General features: G+C 43.2%; 2 protein-coding genes across 7 annotated transcripts in view; one reads left to right on the forward strand and one right to left on the reverse strand.

Annotated features, from left to right (window-relative positions):
* Positions 1–10,907, forward strand: part of LOC115258143 (solute carrier organic anion transporter family member 74D) — a 111,750-nt gene extending 100,843 nt beyond the window's left edge. For all 3 annotated transcript variants that reach the window (XM_062851424.1, XM_062851425.1, XM_062851426.1), the window contains exon 8: positions 10,530–10,907. In XM_062851424.1, the coding sequence (XP_062707408.1) occupies positions 10,530–10,678 (149 nt within the window). In that variant the 3' untranslated portion in view covers positions 10,679–10,907. The remainder of the gene's footprint in view (positions 1–10,529) is intronic.
* The window catches only part of LOC115258207 (F-box/WD repeat-containing protein 5), a 33,834-nt gene continuing 26,210 nt past the window's right edge, over positions 10,760–18,383 (reverse strand). For 2 of the 4 annotated variants that reach the window (XM_062851427.1, XM_062851431.1), the window contains exons 5-7: positions 16,341–17,091; positions 11,563–11,713; positions 10,760–11,495 (exon numbers count right to left, since the gene is read on the reverse strand). In XM_062851427.1, the coding sequence (XP_062707411.1) occupies positions 11,394–11,495; positions 11,563–11,713; positions 16,341–17,091 (1,004 nt within the window). In that variant the 3' untranslated portion in view covers positions 10,760–11,393. The remainder of the gene's footprint in view (positions 11,496–11,562; positions 11,714–16,340; positions 17,092–18,383) is intronic. The other 2 variants (XM_062851429.1, XM_062851428.1) reach the window with 2 other exon arrangements.

The raw sequence follows: 18,383 nt of genomic DNA on the forward strand, positions 1-18,383 counted from the left end.
TGCTTCGCTTTTCAGGCGGCTGTACAGCTCTGCCAACTTTCCAAATGTTCTGGCGATAATGTCCATGTCGTCCGCAATTGTGTGCTTTGACCGGACTTTGTGAAAGTCATACCCCGGCTATTAAGCCCGGCTCGTCGCATTACACCTTCCAGGGCGATGTTGAAAAGTAGGCATGAGAGTCCGTCACCTTGTCGCAGTCCCCGGCGAGATTTGAATAAGCTGGATAGTTCACCCAAAACCCTTACGCACTTTTGCACACCGTCCATCGTTCCTTTGAGTAGTCTAGTCAGCTTCCCGAAAAAGCCGTTTTCGTCCATGATTTCCATGACTCCGTGCGGTCGATATCGTCGTATACCGCCTTGAAGTCGATGAACAGGTGATGCGTTGGGACCTGATATTCACAGCATTTTTGAAGGATTTGCCGTACGGTGACGACCTGGTCCGTTGTCGACGAGCCGTCGATGAAGCCAGCTTGATAACTTCCCCACGAACTCATTCGTTTTGGGTAACAGACTACGGAAGATGATCTGAGATAACACTGTGTAGGCAGTATTCAAAATAGTGATCGCTCTGAAGTTCTGACATTCCAAATGGTCGCCTTTCTTGTGAATGGGGTAGATTACCCCTTCTTCCCACTCCTCCGGTAGCTGTTCGGTTTCCCAGATCCTGATTATCAACCGACGCAGACAGGTGACCAACTTTTCTGGGCCTATCTTGGTGAATCCAGCTGCGAGATCATCCTTGCCAGCTGTTTTGTTGGTTTTGAGCTGATGAATGGCATCCTTAACTTCCCTCAGCGTGGGAGTTGGTTTATTTCCGTCCCACGCTGCACTGGCGTCGTCGTTTCTTCCGTTGGCGTGGGCTCCCGTGCCTACGTTCTCCACGCCGTTCAGGTGCTGATCGAAGTGCTGCTTCCACCTTTCGATCACCTCACGTCCGTCCGTCAAGAGGCCTCCGTCTTTATCCCTGTATATTTCGGCTCGCGGCACGAAGCCGTTGCGGGATGCGTTGAGCTTCTGATAGAACTTCCGTGTTTCTTGGGAACGGCACAGCAGTTCCATTTCTTCACACTCCGTTTCTTCCAGGCGGCGCTTTTTCTTCCGAAAGAGACGGGTCTGCTGTTTCCGCTTCTGTTTATACCGTTCCACGTTCTGTCGAATCCCTTGCCGCAGCATTACCGCCCTCGCTGCGTTCTTCTCCTTCAAAACCGTTCTGCACTCTTCGTCGAACCATTCGTTCGGTCGATTCCGTTCCACGTACCCGATGGTGCTCTCGGCTGCGTCGTTGATGGCTGCTTTCACTGTACTCCAGCAGTCTTCTAGAGGGGCCTCATCGAGCTCGCCCTCGTCTGGCAACTCGGCTTCGATATTTTGCGCGTATGCTGAGGCGACATCCGATTGCTTCAGTCGCTCTAGGTTGTACCGTGGCGGTCACCGGTACCGTACATTGTTGATGACGGAGAGTTTTGGGCGCAGTTTGACCATCACCAGATAGTGGTCGGAGTCGATGTTGGCGCCACGATAGGTCCTGACGTCGATAATGTCGGAGAAGTGCCGTCCGTAAATCAGAACGTGGTCGATTTGAGATTCCGTCTGCTGTGGTGAACTCCAGGTGTAACGATAAGGGAGGCTGTGTTGGAAAAAGGTGCTACGTATGGCCATGTTTTTGGAGGCGGCGAAATCAATGAGTCGTAGGCCGTTTTCGTTCGTCTGCTGCTGCTGGTGGGCGCTGAACTTACCAATCGTCGGTCTGAATTCCTCCTCCTGGCCTACCTGAGCGTTCAAATCTCCTATGATGATCTTGACGTCGTGGCTTGGGCAGCGATCGTACTCGCATTCGAGCTGGGCGTAAAATGCGTCCTTGCCATCATCAGTACTTCCGGTGTGTGGGCTGTGCACGTTTATTATGCTGAAGTTGAAGAATCGGCTCTTGATCCTCAACCTGCACATTCTTTCGTCGATCGGCCACCAACCGATCACGCGCCTCTGCATATCACCCATCACTATGAAAACTGTTCCCAGCTCGTGTGTGTAGCCGCAGCTCTGGTAGATGGTATGATTACCTCTAAACGTTCGCACCATGGATCCTGTCCAACACACCTTCTGCAGCGCTACGATTCCGAACCCGCGGTCCTTCAGTATATCGGCGAGTATGCGAGTGCTCCCAATGAAGAGACCGGCAGTTCCACGTAGAAGCTGTTTATAAACCACGTAGACCAAATTTTGGCCATCTCAGACCCCCCCTCCCCCCTCGTAGACTTTTGTCCATACAAAAATTTCAAAATTTGTATGGAGCGTAGACTTTGGCCAGACCCCCCCTCCCCCCAAAACGTCTACGTCGTTTATGAACGGCCCCGTACCGAGTTTTCAATCGCAAGTCCTTTTTGTTCGCTGGGGTTTTTGGCGTTGGTCTCGGTTCGTAGTATTCTGTTGCTGATTTTCCGTTACAATGTTTTTTACGGCTGGCTCGTACAGCCTGACACCAACCCCGTACTTTCCGGAAGACCATAGTGCACAGTTGAGCTTAGAGTCCTACCCTGGCACTCGGACGTAGATCAGCCGCCCCAAACATGGGGATCAGACGCTGCTGTGAGCCGCTCCTCCTGGAGAACAGACGCTCAGGTTTGCCGAAGTTCCCACCGGGGTTGGTTACCCGATCTTCCCTAAGGTTGCTCATAGTTTCCGGCCGGTACCGCGAGGAGGCAGGGATAGGAGTTGCTGGGCAGAGGCTAACGGATTACAATGGGATCTGAATTGCGCAGCATACCCAGCCTTTACCGAGCCGTTGAAGGTCACATATTTTACCTTTATAAAGTTTTCTCGTGTGAAAAAGGATTCATTGTAGCTCCGTACAAACTGATGAATCCCGTGACCGTGATGTTTGATACAGTTTTGAATAACACAGATATTTATCATACCTACATGAAAATGATGAATGTCATCATTTCGCTTATTGTTATGCCAAACGGCCATTTTGCCAAACGACTACCCAGATTATGCCAATTTGACTATTATGCCAAAAGACTATGCCAAACACGATAGAAATAATGTAGTAAAATATTTTTTCCAAACGGATGCCTTATTTTTACAATGTCATCATTTTTCCCCGGGTAACGAGGTAAAGAGCTGAGAAGCCGAATGCGACTCAATTCGTTGCTCGATGTCATTCAATTTGTGTCCCGATGCCTGTGGCTCTGGGAGGTCGTGAAAATCTCCCACATTTGTTTTACTGTAGAGCTATATGCTATCAGAAGGAAAAGCTAAAATATAATCAATCAAAAATATTATGTGCAGTTGTCCTTTGACTCCAAATTTGCTTTTCTTTGTCACATCGATGTCCATCATTGATCTTTTAGTTGAATTATGATATAAGTCAGTGGCGTCTCGTAACCTCACTTTTTATCTGTTCAAAGATCCAAAAACTTACATTTGCGGAGAATTTATGATCAGAACCAAATTGAAAATGGACGAAAACGACTTTTTTCATCTTTCCTACGAACTATAAGCCAATTTGACGTTCGTTGAACAGGTAGATTTTTGGTTAGGGAATCGCCACTGGTATCCAGCTTTCCATGCTAACCATAATGGCGGCTGCTATAAAAAATTTTGACAGCACTTGTGCCCCAGCTGAACTGAAATTATGATACACAATCTCAGCAATCTAAGAAATCATGAAAAAAATCAGCTGTCAAATGATGACAAATGCAACTGCTTTAAATAATTTGGATAGGTTTGTTTAAACATTTTCGTTTTTAATAATTCTTTATTTTAGGTAAGGGACGTAAATCGTAAAGACCTCTTTTGGATCCTTGATTCTAGAAGCCCAATCCCAAATTTGAACAAAAGGAAAACCCATGAGCTACTGGTCTCTTGCGAATGGCAATTAACCTCCCAGATGGAAATTCTTGCCTTGGAGGCAACGGATAGGGTCAGATAGCGGTGGTGGCTTCGACAATGGTGATGTAGCTTTGATTATGATGACGAGGGTTTCAAGAGATGATAGGATGGGAGCGGTCAGAGAAGTTGCGTTTCGGGAGGAATACTCGATTCCGTAGCAGGTTCAGAAGGCCGTAGGAGTCAATGTCTTCACAAAAGCTTGCGTGGGAGGTATATGGAAACCTATACCCAGCCAATATCTACTACAGGAGGGTTGTGTGTTTTACGTTACAATCCGTTTCCCAGCAAAATCGAATGAGTCTGTTGAGCACACCAAACAAAGCCGGCAAATGTCCAATCCCATTCCGGCACTGCCTTTTGAGCCTAAATCCGTTGCGATAATGGGGAAATATCCGGACTGTCCATCAACACGACCACGATCTAGGGTTATGTAGTGCTGGAGATTTTGTAGTGATGCAGTGCGGTACTGCAGTCGTTGCCATCTAATTTCACTGAGGTCTGATGATCGGGAGTAGGATGTCTCCTGCTCTAGAAGCAATATATCAAAGCTTAAGTCTTGATCTGGTACTGATCTCTCTGGAAATGTGTTTGATCTCAGAGTACGCGCAATTGGGGAACAATATGTGAAGTTAATTTACTACAATGGTTAAATTGAAATGGAATTTCTTGGGGTACGCCAGCGAAGCGCAAATCTGGGTGTACGGAGCTAGTTGAGTGGCTAATTTCATTCTGAAAATAGTTTTGGAGGAATTGAAAAAAAAAACATATGAGTGATTCTCAACATGAGATTCCAGGTGGGGAATATAGAGTGAGCGGGGTATAAAAGTCACGTTGAGCTGAAAAGCTAGTGATCATTGGTCGTCTATCCAGCGGACAGGTGTACCCACGCGAGAAAAGTCACACTCGGGCCATCATCCCACCCAAGACAATTCACTAGACCTGGAATTTGGTACGATTGGTACGCCTGCTTTCCGATAACCCTCCCATGCTAGCTTTTGTGAAGACTTCGGTTCCTTCGGCATTCTGGACTTGCTACCGAATCGAGGAAACTGAGTATTTCTCCCAACGCAACTGCTCTGACCACTCCCACCCCATCACCTCTTGAAGCCCTCGTCATCATCATCAAAGCTACATCACCATTGTCGAAGCCCTCACCGTCGTCTAAAGCTTATCCGTTGCCTCAAGAATGTTTCCCTTTCGTCTATGCTACCAAGAGTAAATTCCATTACGTAGAAAAATATAGCTTTTGTTGACTGTGGGTATTATGCGGGATAGGTTCCCGTACTCGGACAAACTTTCGCTCATCTATACGTCCTGAAACCATGGATCTACAGGAGATCTTGAATGTCCATCTGAGATGTTGCCATTCGCTAAGGACCAGCAGCTCATAGGTTTTCCTTTTGTTCAAATTCGGGATTGGACTTCGAGATTCCGGTATCCAAAAGAGGTCTGTACAATTTACGTCCCTTATCTAAAATAAAGAATAAATTATTAAAAACGAAAATGTTTAAACAAACCTATCCAAATTATTTGAAACTGTTGCACTTTTCATCACTTGACAACTGATTTTTTTCATGATTTCTAAGATTGCTGAGATTTTGTATCATAATTTCAGTTCAGCTGGGGCACAAGTGCTGTCAATTTTTTTTATAGCAGCCGCCATTATGGTTAGCGTGGAAAGCTGGATAAGTAATGCTGCATATCAATGAGGATTAGACTGGGTCAACAAAGTCGATTTTTCGGAACAAAGCTTTTTAGATTCCTTTTAGCGTCCAAAACAACTGTGCAAAATTTGGGAGTGATTCGTTGCTTCCACGTATTCCGCATTGTGATTGAAATTTGTATGGAATTTAGTATGGGAAAACGCGCTTTTTTTACATTTTTCTCATAAATTGACATTTTTTGGCGAGCATTGGGCGCGACCGAGGATGGAGAGCGGCAGCCACAAACCGAGTATTGTGGCGTACTATTGTTGATTATGTCTTGTCTTAAATGTGATGTTTAACAAATAAATGTATGTATGTAATGAAATTTTTTGTCTAAAACGATCTAACTGATGACGTTGAAGTATAGCCTAGGATATGCCGAAAAACTTTGCCGAAGTGATCCGACACTTTTTAAAAAAGTTATAAAGTACAGATTGCCCGGTGATGCTTAACATTTAACATGTAAAGGAATACAGGTATGTTCCGTTTTTATCAACACGGTCCGCGATTTTCAGTTGACAAAAACGGAATCATTTTCTTTGGCAAAATATTTTGCAACATTTTTCTATGAATTGGAAGATTTACTGTAGAACACATTCCAAAAGTAAAAATATGCAGTTTATTATGAAATTTGATTGTTTTGTTGTCTTTTAGCACATCTTGGTTGCACAGCTCAAATTTCATTTTTCTGACTGTGACGTCAACAAGAGGCTTTCACCACATTTTTGACCACATTTTTGGAAATTTATTTTCGTTGAACCTAAGAATAACACATATTACAGTTCCAGTACCCGGATCGACGTTTTTAAATATGACATGCTTCCAGGAATGATTAATCTTCAGGAACGTAAGTAGTTTCGATATCCTAACAAAAAAGGATATATTTCTTCCTTCCGGAAGGCATTTCTCCACGATTATCATCTTAACAGATTCCTATGAAAGTTTCGTCTAGGATACTTTTAGGAAATCTCCAGGAATATTTCTAAGCAATTATATTCTATTGGATTCTAGTATATTGGATTGTCCAAGAAGTTCCTCCAGAATCCTTCTAGGTTACCTTGCACCATGCCGCTTGTCTATCTTTTGGAATTAAAGAATTTTTAGAGAAAAGAGGGTCTGCCCCTTGTGATTTCTTCAGAAATTTCTTCTCGAATCAACTTAGATGTCTCTTTTTAAATTTCTCCTGGAGTTTCTTTGGAGATCCTTTCAAATATTCCACCAGGAATTGGAATTTATTAACTATCCTTATGCATTATGTTGGGAACAGCTCGCTGACGTAATGTACGGTTTGGGTCTGGAATGGCTCTAATGCACAAGGTGGGCTAAGAAAATCATTCTGGGATTTAACCTAGGCCCTAGACATCCTGACATTCATCCAAGAGTTGCTTTGAAGATTCACCCAGATTTTACTTTGTAATATAGGAGTTTCTTCGTTTCTTCAAAATTCCCTACAGAAAAGATTGCTTTCTGAAATCCATCTAGACATTTTTTCTGATATTTCTCCAGGGGTTCTTTGTAGAGTTTCTCCAGAGTTTCTTATTGGAATTCCTCCAACAGTTTTTCTAGAATTTCTTCAGAAATTATTTCTTGGATTCTTTAAAGATTTTCTTATGATATTTTTTGACTTTGTTTTGGTATTTATGCCCAGTAGAAAAATCTACACCTACTGGAACTTTTATTATGAATAGTTAAAAGAGATTTTCTAAGACGATTCTATGATCTTTCATTTTTGTTATTTCCCTAAGATTACTAGATAAACCAGTCTTGGGCTGAAAATCTCGTTAATAAAGATAATATAACAATGATAACTGTCCCCGATTTCTTATTGCGTTTCTTGGTTATCTCCTAGAAGTTTAGTCTAGTGATCTTCAAAGAACTCTTTCCTCAAATAATCCAGAAGTTTCTTCAGGGATTCCTCCTGATATTCTGTGTGGAAATCTCCGGGAATCTCCTGAGAATCCTCCAGAAGTTCCTTGTGGGAATCCTTGAGAAATTCCTTCTAGGAATCCTGTATAAGTTCTTTCAAGAAATCAATTGTTCCTCTAGGGATACTTTCAGAATTGATGGGATTTCTGTTGCATTTTTTGGGAATCTTTAGTTTCTTCTTGGAACCCTTGAGAAGTTGCTGGAGAAATCTCCAGATCGTTTCCCACGATCCTAAACTCCTCCTTAAAGAAACTTATTTCTGAAAGACTTAACTCCTTATTTACCAAAAGAAACTTCTGAATTATTTCCTGACGATTTCTCAGAAGAAATTAACTAAGGAATCTGGAGGAATACAAGAATCTCTATTAGGAATTACTGAACAAAACCAAGATTGCATTTTTGGAGCAAGCGAAAGATGAAATCTCGGATGAAATTCTACAGGAATTTCCAGTTAGGCTAATGAATATAGCTGTTTCGGTCTGGAAACTTTGGACAGGGTATCAATGATGACAAGAGAGATCTCTGGTTTGAGCCTCGACAGAAAGAAATAGCGACCAGGAGATAAGAATTCAGCACATCGCATAATTTACAAAAAAGGGGAAAAAATCACGTGAAATTTAGTTCACTTAAGTATAAAAAAGATTTTAGTGTAAAAGTTAAGGCAAGGTCAGGCAAAGAAAGTCCCAAACTGTTTAAGTTCTTGAAGAACACTGGAAGAGGCAGGCCAAGTTCCAGTTGATATGTAGAGCCGTAAAGAAGAAAAAGAATAAGAAGAAGAAATGAGAAGAAGGATATTCAGAAGGAAGTTCTTGGAGGAATACCTAGATGGACATTTTGGAACAATCCCTGGAAGGGACATCAATTTGGCCCTGACCAGTGAATCAAAATTCAACCATCGTGCAACAATAACGACAATGTCGCAACCTGAATTTGTTGCGACATTCTACCCAATGCGACATACGTTTGTCCCAACTTGAACAGAATAGGACAGTGATCGTGCACCACCAGTTTAGAGATTTTTAAGGCTTGCATAGTGATTTTCGAGCGGTAACTTCGAGTCCGTAAACACTGCAACGCTACTGAAGATGTACCATCAAAAAGTTTCGATTTTGGATTGGTAATAATTGATTATTCACGAGTTGAAAAGTACGCAACAAATTCAGGCTCCGTTTTGTCTGCAACAAAAATTTTCGAGATCATGTCATTATCTGTTACCAGTTGGGATAAAAAGTAATCGCCGCGCCTTCTTTGTTGCTTGTTTTGTGCCTCTTTTGTCTGACAATTCTCTTCACTGGCCCTGACACAATAGGCCAATGAAATAAAAAAAAATGTTCGATTACCCATGGTGATTTTTTCCTATTGCCGGATCATCGAATCCGTCCTTTGGTGCTTTTATATGCACATCCCATCTGTTATTGATCCAGACACGAATGCCACATAAGTGGTAAAGTGTCTTTAATAAATATTAATAGTAATAATAATCTGTTATTGATCTATCATGATAAGCTACTTATGTTACACTTGGAAAATGATTGAGCCATTTTACTAAACGACAAAATTGTTGATGATGATATTGATATTCACGTGTTACTTCCTGCCACCTCCTGTCAGATTTTCATTCATTAAATTGGCTCGGTTCAATTTTTCCAATGGACTATTGGTTTAATTTTTCTCATGCTCAAATAAAAAGTAAAATTATGCGTGAGAGAAAGCATGAATTAACATTATTTACAGCTGAATTTGAAATGTGTTGAAAGTTACTGTGGCGTAAACGTCTTCTATGTCATCATTGGTAGTTGTTTCAAATTCATTCATGGATACATTGTCTCAAGATTAATGTTAAACATAAAATAACTCGTGTTCGATGAAATGTTGACAAAAACGGATAGTGATAAAAACGAATAGTGACAAAAACGGAACATACCTGTAACATCAATAATAAAATCTCAATTTTTGGCCTAAGTTACCAGGCGAATAACTTTGTTTCACAAGCTTCGGATCATTTTGCGGTCTTCGTCAAAGTTTTTCGGCATATTCTAGGCTATACTTTAACGTCATTAGTTACATGGTATTAGACAAAATAGTTCAACTTATGAGTAAAATGCAAAAAGTACGTTATCCCATACTAACTTCCATACAAAATACAATCGCAATGCGGAATACGGGGACGCAACGAATCGCTCCCAAATTTTGCACAGTTGTTCTCGACGCTAATATAGATTGAAAAAGCTTTGTTCCGGGTTGATACGATCAAATTTAAAGTTTCTCCATACAACGTTGACCCACTCTAATACAATTTTTCTTCGTGTAGGCTCCAAGTTAGAAATGACTGTTGATGAAATGTTAATGTTACAATAAATAATACTACGCCATTAATAGGGGCCATATTCTGATGATATCGTATCAAACATAACAAGTTTTCAATCACAAAATTCTCATGAATTTAAAATAAAATCTTATTTAAAATTTTACTTCATGTAAATTAATGCCTAATAAAAAATTATAATAAATACTTAATTAGTTATTAATTTTTAGTTATTACCCTATAGATTTGATAACTTCCTGATCATTGCGTATGATATCAATTCGTAAAATGTGGATAACAAAATGAGATATCAATTTGTTATCAATGAAAACTCATTCTGTTTACAATTAGATATTCCAGTACGTTAATTTGTTATCATTTTTTGTTATGTTAACACGTAAGTCATACAAAATGAAAACTCACTTTGTTATCAAAATTCGTGATATCTAAATAACTCAATTTGTTTTCAATTAGTTCTCATTCCCTGCTCGGGACTCCCCTTACCCTGATAATGACTATAGATAATGTTTTTTTTATTAAATAAGTATATGAAATCATTGGGGCAAAGATAAGCCTGTTGATTGAACAAATAAATAAATAAATAAATAAATAAATAAATAAATAAATAAATAAATAAAAAGATAAGAAAACATGATTTTAAAAAATAGCAACTAATTATTATTTTTACGTTTTCAGGTTTAACCGCAATCGGAGTATTTTTCGACGTGCTAGTATGGTGGTACGGTCGAACACTAGATCTATACGGCGAACGGGAAGCGGAACAGAAGAAAGCAACAACCACCACGACGACAGCAGTACCGCAATCCAAAAGTGCATTCAAGTGATAGGATAAAATGACGACGAGGGCGGGACTGCATTGGATATTTCGGAAGCGATTCCCAACCAAGACCAAGAACACGGTGGGGTTTCATGTGATTTTTTATTTAAAACAGTAAAATAGAATAAAAATTCTAAAATCCGCAAATATACATTCTTAATCTGTGATTTGTTAAAGCAGTAATTTTGTTACGATTTCATTGCACGATTGTGAATAAATTTTATAAACAAACTCAACCGTTCTGTGGCGAACATGCAATGGAAAGAAATACCTTTTCTAGGATTGGGCGATTTTTTAAAATACCGGCTTCAAAATCCAACAGGGTTGAAAAAGTTTCTAATTTCGATGAAGTTTTGTGCGTTTTCAGAATGTCTGAAACTGAGAACACTATCTACACTTTAGTATGAGCCGATGCAAATTGAAAGACTTCAATAAAAGTTTTGTATTTTCTAGAGCACGCCCGCAATATCATTGAATTTAGAAACATTACAACCAATTACCGGTGATAAAAAATCGTCGTTTTTATACATAATATTCATTTTACGATAACAGCTATTAGTTAGTACTATCCAATAATTTCATCACCGATAATACATATAAGATGAATTGATTTGATCGGGATGGTTTCGTCTGCGACTAGATTTTGTTTTTACATTTCGAACCGAGATTTAGAATAACACTAATGGTGACCAAAGAAAATATGTGAATTGATCGGAGCTGGTTCAATGGCACGTCGTAGTTCTGGACTTGAGCTTTCTAAATTCGATGGCTTTCCCCACCGGCTGAATGCCAAGCTTTTTCGCTTGGGACAGTGATCTCCAAATCTGGAATCGATTGGAACACGTTGCATCAAAAGGTGCAAAATAAAAACAACTGTGTTTAGGCACTTACCTTGATTTCGTAGTCATCGCTGGTGGTCACCAGCATTTCGTTGTCCCGAGGGTTGAAGGCCACACTGTTGACCACATCGTCGTGCTGGTACTTGGTCAAGCAGACGCCGTAGTAGCGATCCCATAGGTATGCGTGCATGTCTTCGGCTCCACTAGGAACGAGAGAAACACTATATGTTAACCGGGAACATTTTTGCGGAATTTATGACAAATCTTAGGACACAATTGTGATGTTGTGCAAATAAATGTATGTAGGGGTTGGGCATGGCACGGTAAAAGCTGAGTATGCTGCGCAATTCAGATCCCATTGTGATCCACTCGCCTCTGCCCAGCAACTCCTATCCCTACCTCCTCGTGATACCGGACGGAAACTATGAGCAACCTTAGGGAAGATCGGGTAACCAACCCCGGTGGGAACTTTGGTCGTAGGCTGTCAGGGAAGGGGGGTTTGCTTCGGTAAACCTGAACGTCTGTTCTCCAGGAGGAGCGGCTCACAACGGCGCCTGATCGTGCCTGATCTCCATTGTAGGGGCGGCTGATCTACGTCCGAGTGCCAGGGAAGGACTCTAAGCTCAACTGTGCTCTATGGTCCTCCGGAAAGTAGAGGGTTGGTGTCAGGCCCTACGAGCCAGCCGTAAAAACCATAGTAACGGAAAATCATCAACAGAATAATACGAACCAAGACCAACAGCAACGACCCCAACGAACAAAACGGACTTGCGATTGGAAACTCGGTACGTGGAACTGCCGATCTTTCAACTTCATTGGGAGCACCCGCATATTCGCCGATCTACTGAAGGACCACGGGTTCGGCATCGTAGCGCTGCAGGAGGTGTGTTGGACAGGATTCATGGTGCGAACGTTTAGAGGTAATCATACCATCTACCAGACCTACAGCAACACACGCGAGCTGGGAACAGCTTTCATCGTGATGGGTGATATGCAAAGGCCCGTGATCGGTTGGTGGTCGATCGACGAAAGAATGTGCAGGTTGAAGATCAAGGGACGATTCTTCAACATCAGCATAAACGTGCACAGCCCACACTCCAGAAGCACTGATGATGACAAGGACGCATTCTACGCGCAGCTCGAACGCGAGTACGATCGCTGCCCAAGCTACGACGTCAAGATCATCATAGGGGATCTAAACGCTCAGGTAGGCCAGGAGGAGGAATTAAGACCGCCGATTGGTAAGTTCAGCGCCCACCAGCAGACGAACAAAAACGGCCTACGACTCATTGATTTCGCCGCCTCCAAAAACATGGCCATACATAGCACCTTTTTCCAACACAGCCTCCCTTATCGTTACACCTGGAGATCACCATAGCAGACGGAATCTGAAATCGACCACGTTCTGATTTACGGACGGCACTTCTCCGACATTATCGACGTCAGAACCTATCGTGGCGCGAACATCGACTCCGACCACTATCTGGTGATGGTGAAACTGCGCCCAAAACTCTCCGTCATAAACAATGTACGGTACCGGCGACCACCACGGTACAACCTAGAGCGACTGAAACAACCGGATGTTGCCTCAGCATACGCGCAAAATCTCGAAGCCGAGTTGCCAGACGAGGGCGAGCTTGATGAGGCCCCTCTAGAGGACTGCTGGAGTACAGTGAAAGCAGCCATCAACGACGCAGCCGAGAGTACCATCGGGTACGTGGAACGGAATCGACCGAACGAATGGTTCGACGAAGAGTGCAGAACGGTTTTGAAGGAGAAGAACGCAGCGAGGGCGGTAATGCTGTAGTAAGGGACTCGACAGAACGTGGAACGTTACAAACAGAAGCGGAAATAGCAGACCCGCCTCTTTCGGGAGAAAAAGCGCCGCCTAGAAGAAGCGGAGTGTGAAGAAATGGAACTGCTGTGCTGTTCCCAAGAAACACGGAAGTTCTATCAGAAGCTCAACGCATCCCGCAACGGCTTCGTGCCGCGAGCCGAAATATACAGGGATAAAGACGGAGGCCTCTTGACGGACGGACGTGAGGTGATCGAAAGGTGGAAACAGCACTTCGACCAGCACCTGAACGGGGTGGAGAACGTAGGCACGGGAGCCCACGGCAACGGAGAAATGACGACACTAGTGCAGTGGAGGACGGAAATGAACCAACTCCCACGCTGAGAGAAGTTAAGGACGACATTCACCAGCTCAAAACCAACAAAGCAGCTGGTAAGGATGGTATCGCAGCTGAACTCATCAAAGCGGCATACGACAGTATCGACCGCTCAGAGCTATGGAGAATCATGAGTGAAAACGGCTTTCCGGGGAAGCTGACTAGACTGATTAAAGCAATGATGGACGGTTTGCAAAACTGCATAAGGGTTTCGGGTGAACTATTTAGTTCATTCGAATCTCGCCGGGGACTGCGACAAGGTGATGGACTCTCATGTCTAGGGTAGGGCGGGGCAAGATGAGCACCCTAAGGATCACGTTGAGTTTATTGAAAGTTAACACAATTTTTCAAAGTACCTCTCAGTAGTTCTTTTCTATATCTTGTTTTCTATCACCCATAAACATTGGAGGGTTCAAAATTCACAATAAGGATGATTTATTTGACTAAACAAAAAAGATGTTTTATGGTCAGTTCGAACATGCTACGGGGCAAGACGAGCACCCCTACGGGGCAAGAAGAGCACTTCATTAAAATCCCAATATTTCAACAATAAATTGGTCATACACTGATTGATATAGTGAACCTTGTGTATAGCTATGGTATCACGTTCTAAAATTATCATTTTTTTCGATTATTGAAGAAAAAATGCGGTTTTATAATACTTTATACAAAACGACCCGAAAAACAATAAACGATTATTAGGTTGCTTATTTTTAGAAATTTACTCAACCAAACAGTTGCAGAGGTTACGGAAACCAACGTTCGACACTATTGAGTGGATTACAATAATTTCAAAATATTTTCTATATTACCATCAGGGGTGCTCATCTTGCCCCACTATAGGTAAATAACTAAAATTGAATAAATTTTAATGTTTGTTTTTAGAAAATATTTTCTAATGTAAATTAAAATGCTTTGCAGTAAGCTAGTAATGTTGGCTGATAACTAAAATTATGGTAAAAATTTGAATCTGACATAAAAACCTTATTTTATTCTGATGATTTCTTATAAGAAAATGCTAAAAATCCACGCTATCGACTTATTTGACGATATTTTTTAATTCGTTCATTATGAAGTACCTTTTATCAGGTTTACAAACAGGATGAACATTATTCTAACGGATTATGATGTTGTTTGGGCAAAATTCATCATAAAAGTAGTAAAACGGTGGGGTGCTCATCTTGCCCCGGGTGGCCATCTTGCCCCGTCCTACCCTACTCTTCAACATTGCTCTGGAAGGTGTGATGCAACGAGCCGGGCTCAACAGCCGGGGTACGATTTTCACAAAATCCGGTCAATTTGTGTGCTTTGCGGACGACATGGACATTATCGCTAGAACATTTGGAACGGTGGCAGAGCTGTACACCCGCATGAAACGCGAAGCAGCAAAGGTCGGACTGGTGGTGAATGCCTCAAAAACAAAGTACATGCTGGTAGGCGGAACCGAACACGACCGGATCCGTCTGAGTAGTAATGTTACGATAGACGGGGATACTTTCTAGGTGGGGGAGGAATTCGTCTACCTCGGATCCTTACTGACGCCTGACAACGACGTGAGCCGTGAAATTCGGAGGCGCATCATCAGCGGAAGTCGGGCCTAATACGGGCTCCAGAAGAAACTGCGGTCGAAAAAGATTCACCCACGCACCAAATGCACCATGTACAAAACGTTAATAAGACCGGTGATCCTCTACGGGCACGAGACATGGACCATGCTCGAGGAGGACCTGCAAGCACTCGGAGTTTTCGAGCGACGCGTGCTAAGAACGATCTTCGGCGGTGTGCAGGAGAACGGTGTGTGGCGGAGAAGGATGAATCACGAGCTCGCTGCACTTAACGGCGAACCCAGCATCCCGAAGGTGGCCAAAGCCGGAAGGATACGGTGGGCAGGGCATGTTGCAATAATGCCGGACAACAACCCTGCAAAGCTGGTGTTTGCAACTGATCCGGTTGGCACAAGAAGGCGTGGAGCGCAGAGAGCACGATGGGCGGACCAGGTGGAGCGTGACCTGGCGAGCATTGGGCGCGACCGAGGATGGAGAGCGGCAGCCACAAACCAAGTATTGTGGCGTACTATTGTTGATTATGTCTTGTCTTAATGATGTTGAACAAATAAATGTATGTACACAGACAAACAGACGCAACACTTCGAACATTTTTCGATTCAAATCATAGTCACGGAAACATATTCGCCCAATGCTAACTATAGACACTATAGATTCCATAGACTCGCGGAGGCGAAGACAACTGTAGCCAAACGAGCATGACGTCATGATTTCAATAGAGACAATGGATTGCATGACGTCATATTCGCTCGGTACACTCTAAATTCACGACAGAACACACTAAAGTCGTTTTGCTCAACCATGTCTCCGCGAGTCTATGGAATCTATAGTGTCTATAATGCTAACAGGACTAAGTTTGGCCGACCATCAACTAGGTGGCGGTAGTGAGCAAACGTCAAACTCGATCAAAAACTATGCGAGCGCCACGGGTGGGCAGTTGGCCAACTATCATATTTTGAAAAAGACCAATAAATCGGTTTACGATGGGAATTACCAGAGTGTTACGTCTGTTTGTCTTGCAACACAGTTATGCAATTAATCAAAGTTTAATATTGAAGCGAAAAAATATAAAAATAAAAATGAAAGCAACTCACCTTGCTACATAGTTGTCACACACATCGAGGAAAATGAAGAAACATTCGGTGTTCGGCGTGTACGCCTTATGGGCTCTCAGCATTGTGCCAACCTTCTTCAATGTCATCAAATCAATCACGTGGATATCTATCTCCTGTGCAATCGGCGGAGGTTCCAAAGGATTTCGTATCACGTAGTTCTTGGGCCACGGCCGGCTGTTCACATACAGATAGCGGTGATCCGGACTCAAACCCATACCGATTATGTGCCCGTGCAGATCGATCAGTTTGTCCACCTTGTCGAACCGATCGGCCACCGCCTCGTAGTTGGCCCAGTTGGCCTCCATCGGTGGGGTCTCGTTCTGCAAGATATATTGGAGGCGGATTTCTTCTTGAGACATCTCACGCATAATTACCTCCAATTCCCGCTGACGATCGCGCAGGGCGATCCGTTCCTTCAGTGACGGGCCTGGGTCCACCCGTCGTGGAAAATTGACGCTGCTTATCCTCTTGAAGCCAATCTGGTGTGGTGTGTAGGTTTTTGAACCCGTTGAAAATATGAGATACTTTGGGCACAGGTTGTCTAGATCCTCCGTCTCTGACATATCATCGTCCTCTTGATCGTCATCATCGTCCAGGCAATCGTCCGACGATTCGTAATAACTGTCCTCGTACTCTCTTCGGTATTCGTCCAGGTAATGTATGGGGCTAGCATAATCGTTGTTCTCCAAGGGGACGTACGGGAAGTCAAGGTCAATATCTGGAATGAATACTACATGGGTCATTCGTCGCGAAGTGTTCACATCGTGTGTGATCGATGTTTACGAAATGGGAGCAATTTAAAGGCAAAACTAGCATTTTTCTTGTGCTAATTTTTGGGTTTATTCCGTTTGGCATAATGTAATTCGAAATAAAGGCATTCTGGCAAAGTCATTTAACATAATTGTCGTTTGAAACAACAATAGTTTGTGGAGTGAAAAGACAATTCCACCGTCTTCGACCTTGCGGCCTCTACAGACTGAACATTACTAACATTCGAAGAAAGCACATATAACACCCAGTCCAGTGGAGAATTTTCCGTTTGACGAAAAGTTTTCACCGACTGGAGCGGGAATCGAACCCACACTCCGAGGCTGACGAGACACCTAAACGACTGAAGCCGCTAACCGCTCGACCACGAAGTTTGTGGAGTGGAGTTTACTTACCTTACCGATCAGGCTAAGGCCTGGGTGGCCTCTGCTGTACATAGTAGCCGTCTCCATTCCACTCGGTCCATGGCTGTTTGTTTCCAGTTCCGCACTCTGCGTAGGATCCGCAGATCGTCCTCCACTTGGTCGACCCACCTAGCTCGCTGCGCACCACGTTTTCTTGTACCGGTCGGATGACTCTCGAGAACCATTTTAGTCGGGTTGCTGTCCGACATCCTGATGACCCGCCCACCGTAGCCTCCCGATTTTCGCGGTATGGACGATGGTTGGTTCTCTCAGTAGCTGATGCAGCTCGTGATTCATTCGCCTTCTCCAAGTCCCGTCTTCCATCTGCACTCCGCTGTGTATGGTATGCAACACCTTCCGTTCGAAAACTCCAAGAACCGTATGGTCCTCTGCACGTAGGGTCCATGTTTCGTGCCCATAGAGGACGACCGGTCTAGTCAGCGTTTTGTAGATTGTTAACTTCGTGTTACGGCGAACTTTTTTCGATCATAGAGTTCTGCGGAGTCCAAAGTAAGCACGATTTCCTGCCACAATGCGCCTCTGAATTTCTCTGCTGGTGTCGTTGTCGGCGGTCACCAGAGAGCCCAAATACACGAATTCTTCAACCACCTCGATTTCATCACCGTCGATATAAATTCGGGGTGGCGGGTGCGATGATTCCTCCCTGGAGCCCTTTGCCATCATGTACTTTGTCTGCGACACATTAATGACTAATCCGATTCGCCTGGCTTCACTCTTTAGTCGGATGTACGGTTCCGCCATCGTCTCCAATTTACGAGCAATAATATCAATATCATCAGCGAAACCAAGCAGCTGAACGGACTTCGTGAAAATCGTTCCACTCGTGTTT

This window comes from Aedes albopictus, chromosome 2 (genome assembly GCF_035046485.1).
Source record: "Aedes albopictus strain Foshan chromosome 2, AalbF5, whole genome shotgun sequence".
Classification (NCBI taxonomy): Eukaryota; Metazoa; Arthropoda; class Insecta; order Diptera; family Culicidae; genus Aedes; species Aedes albopictus.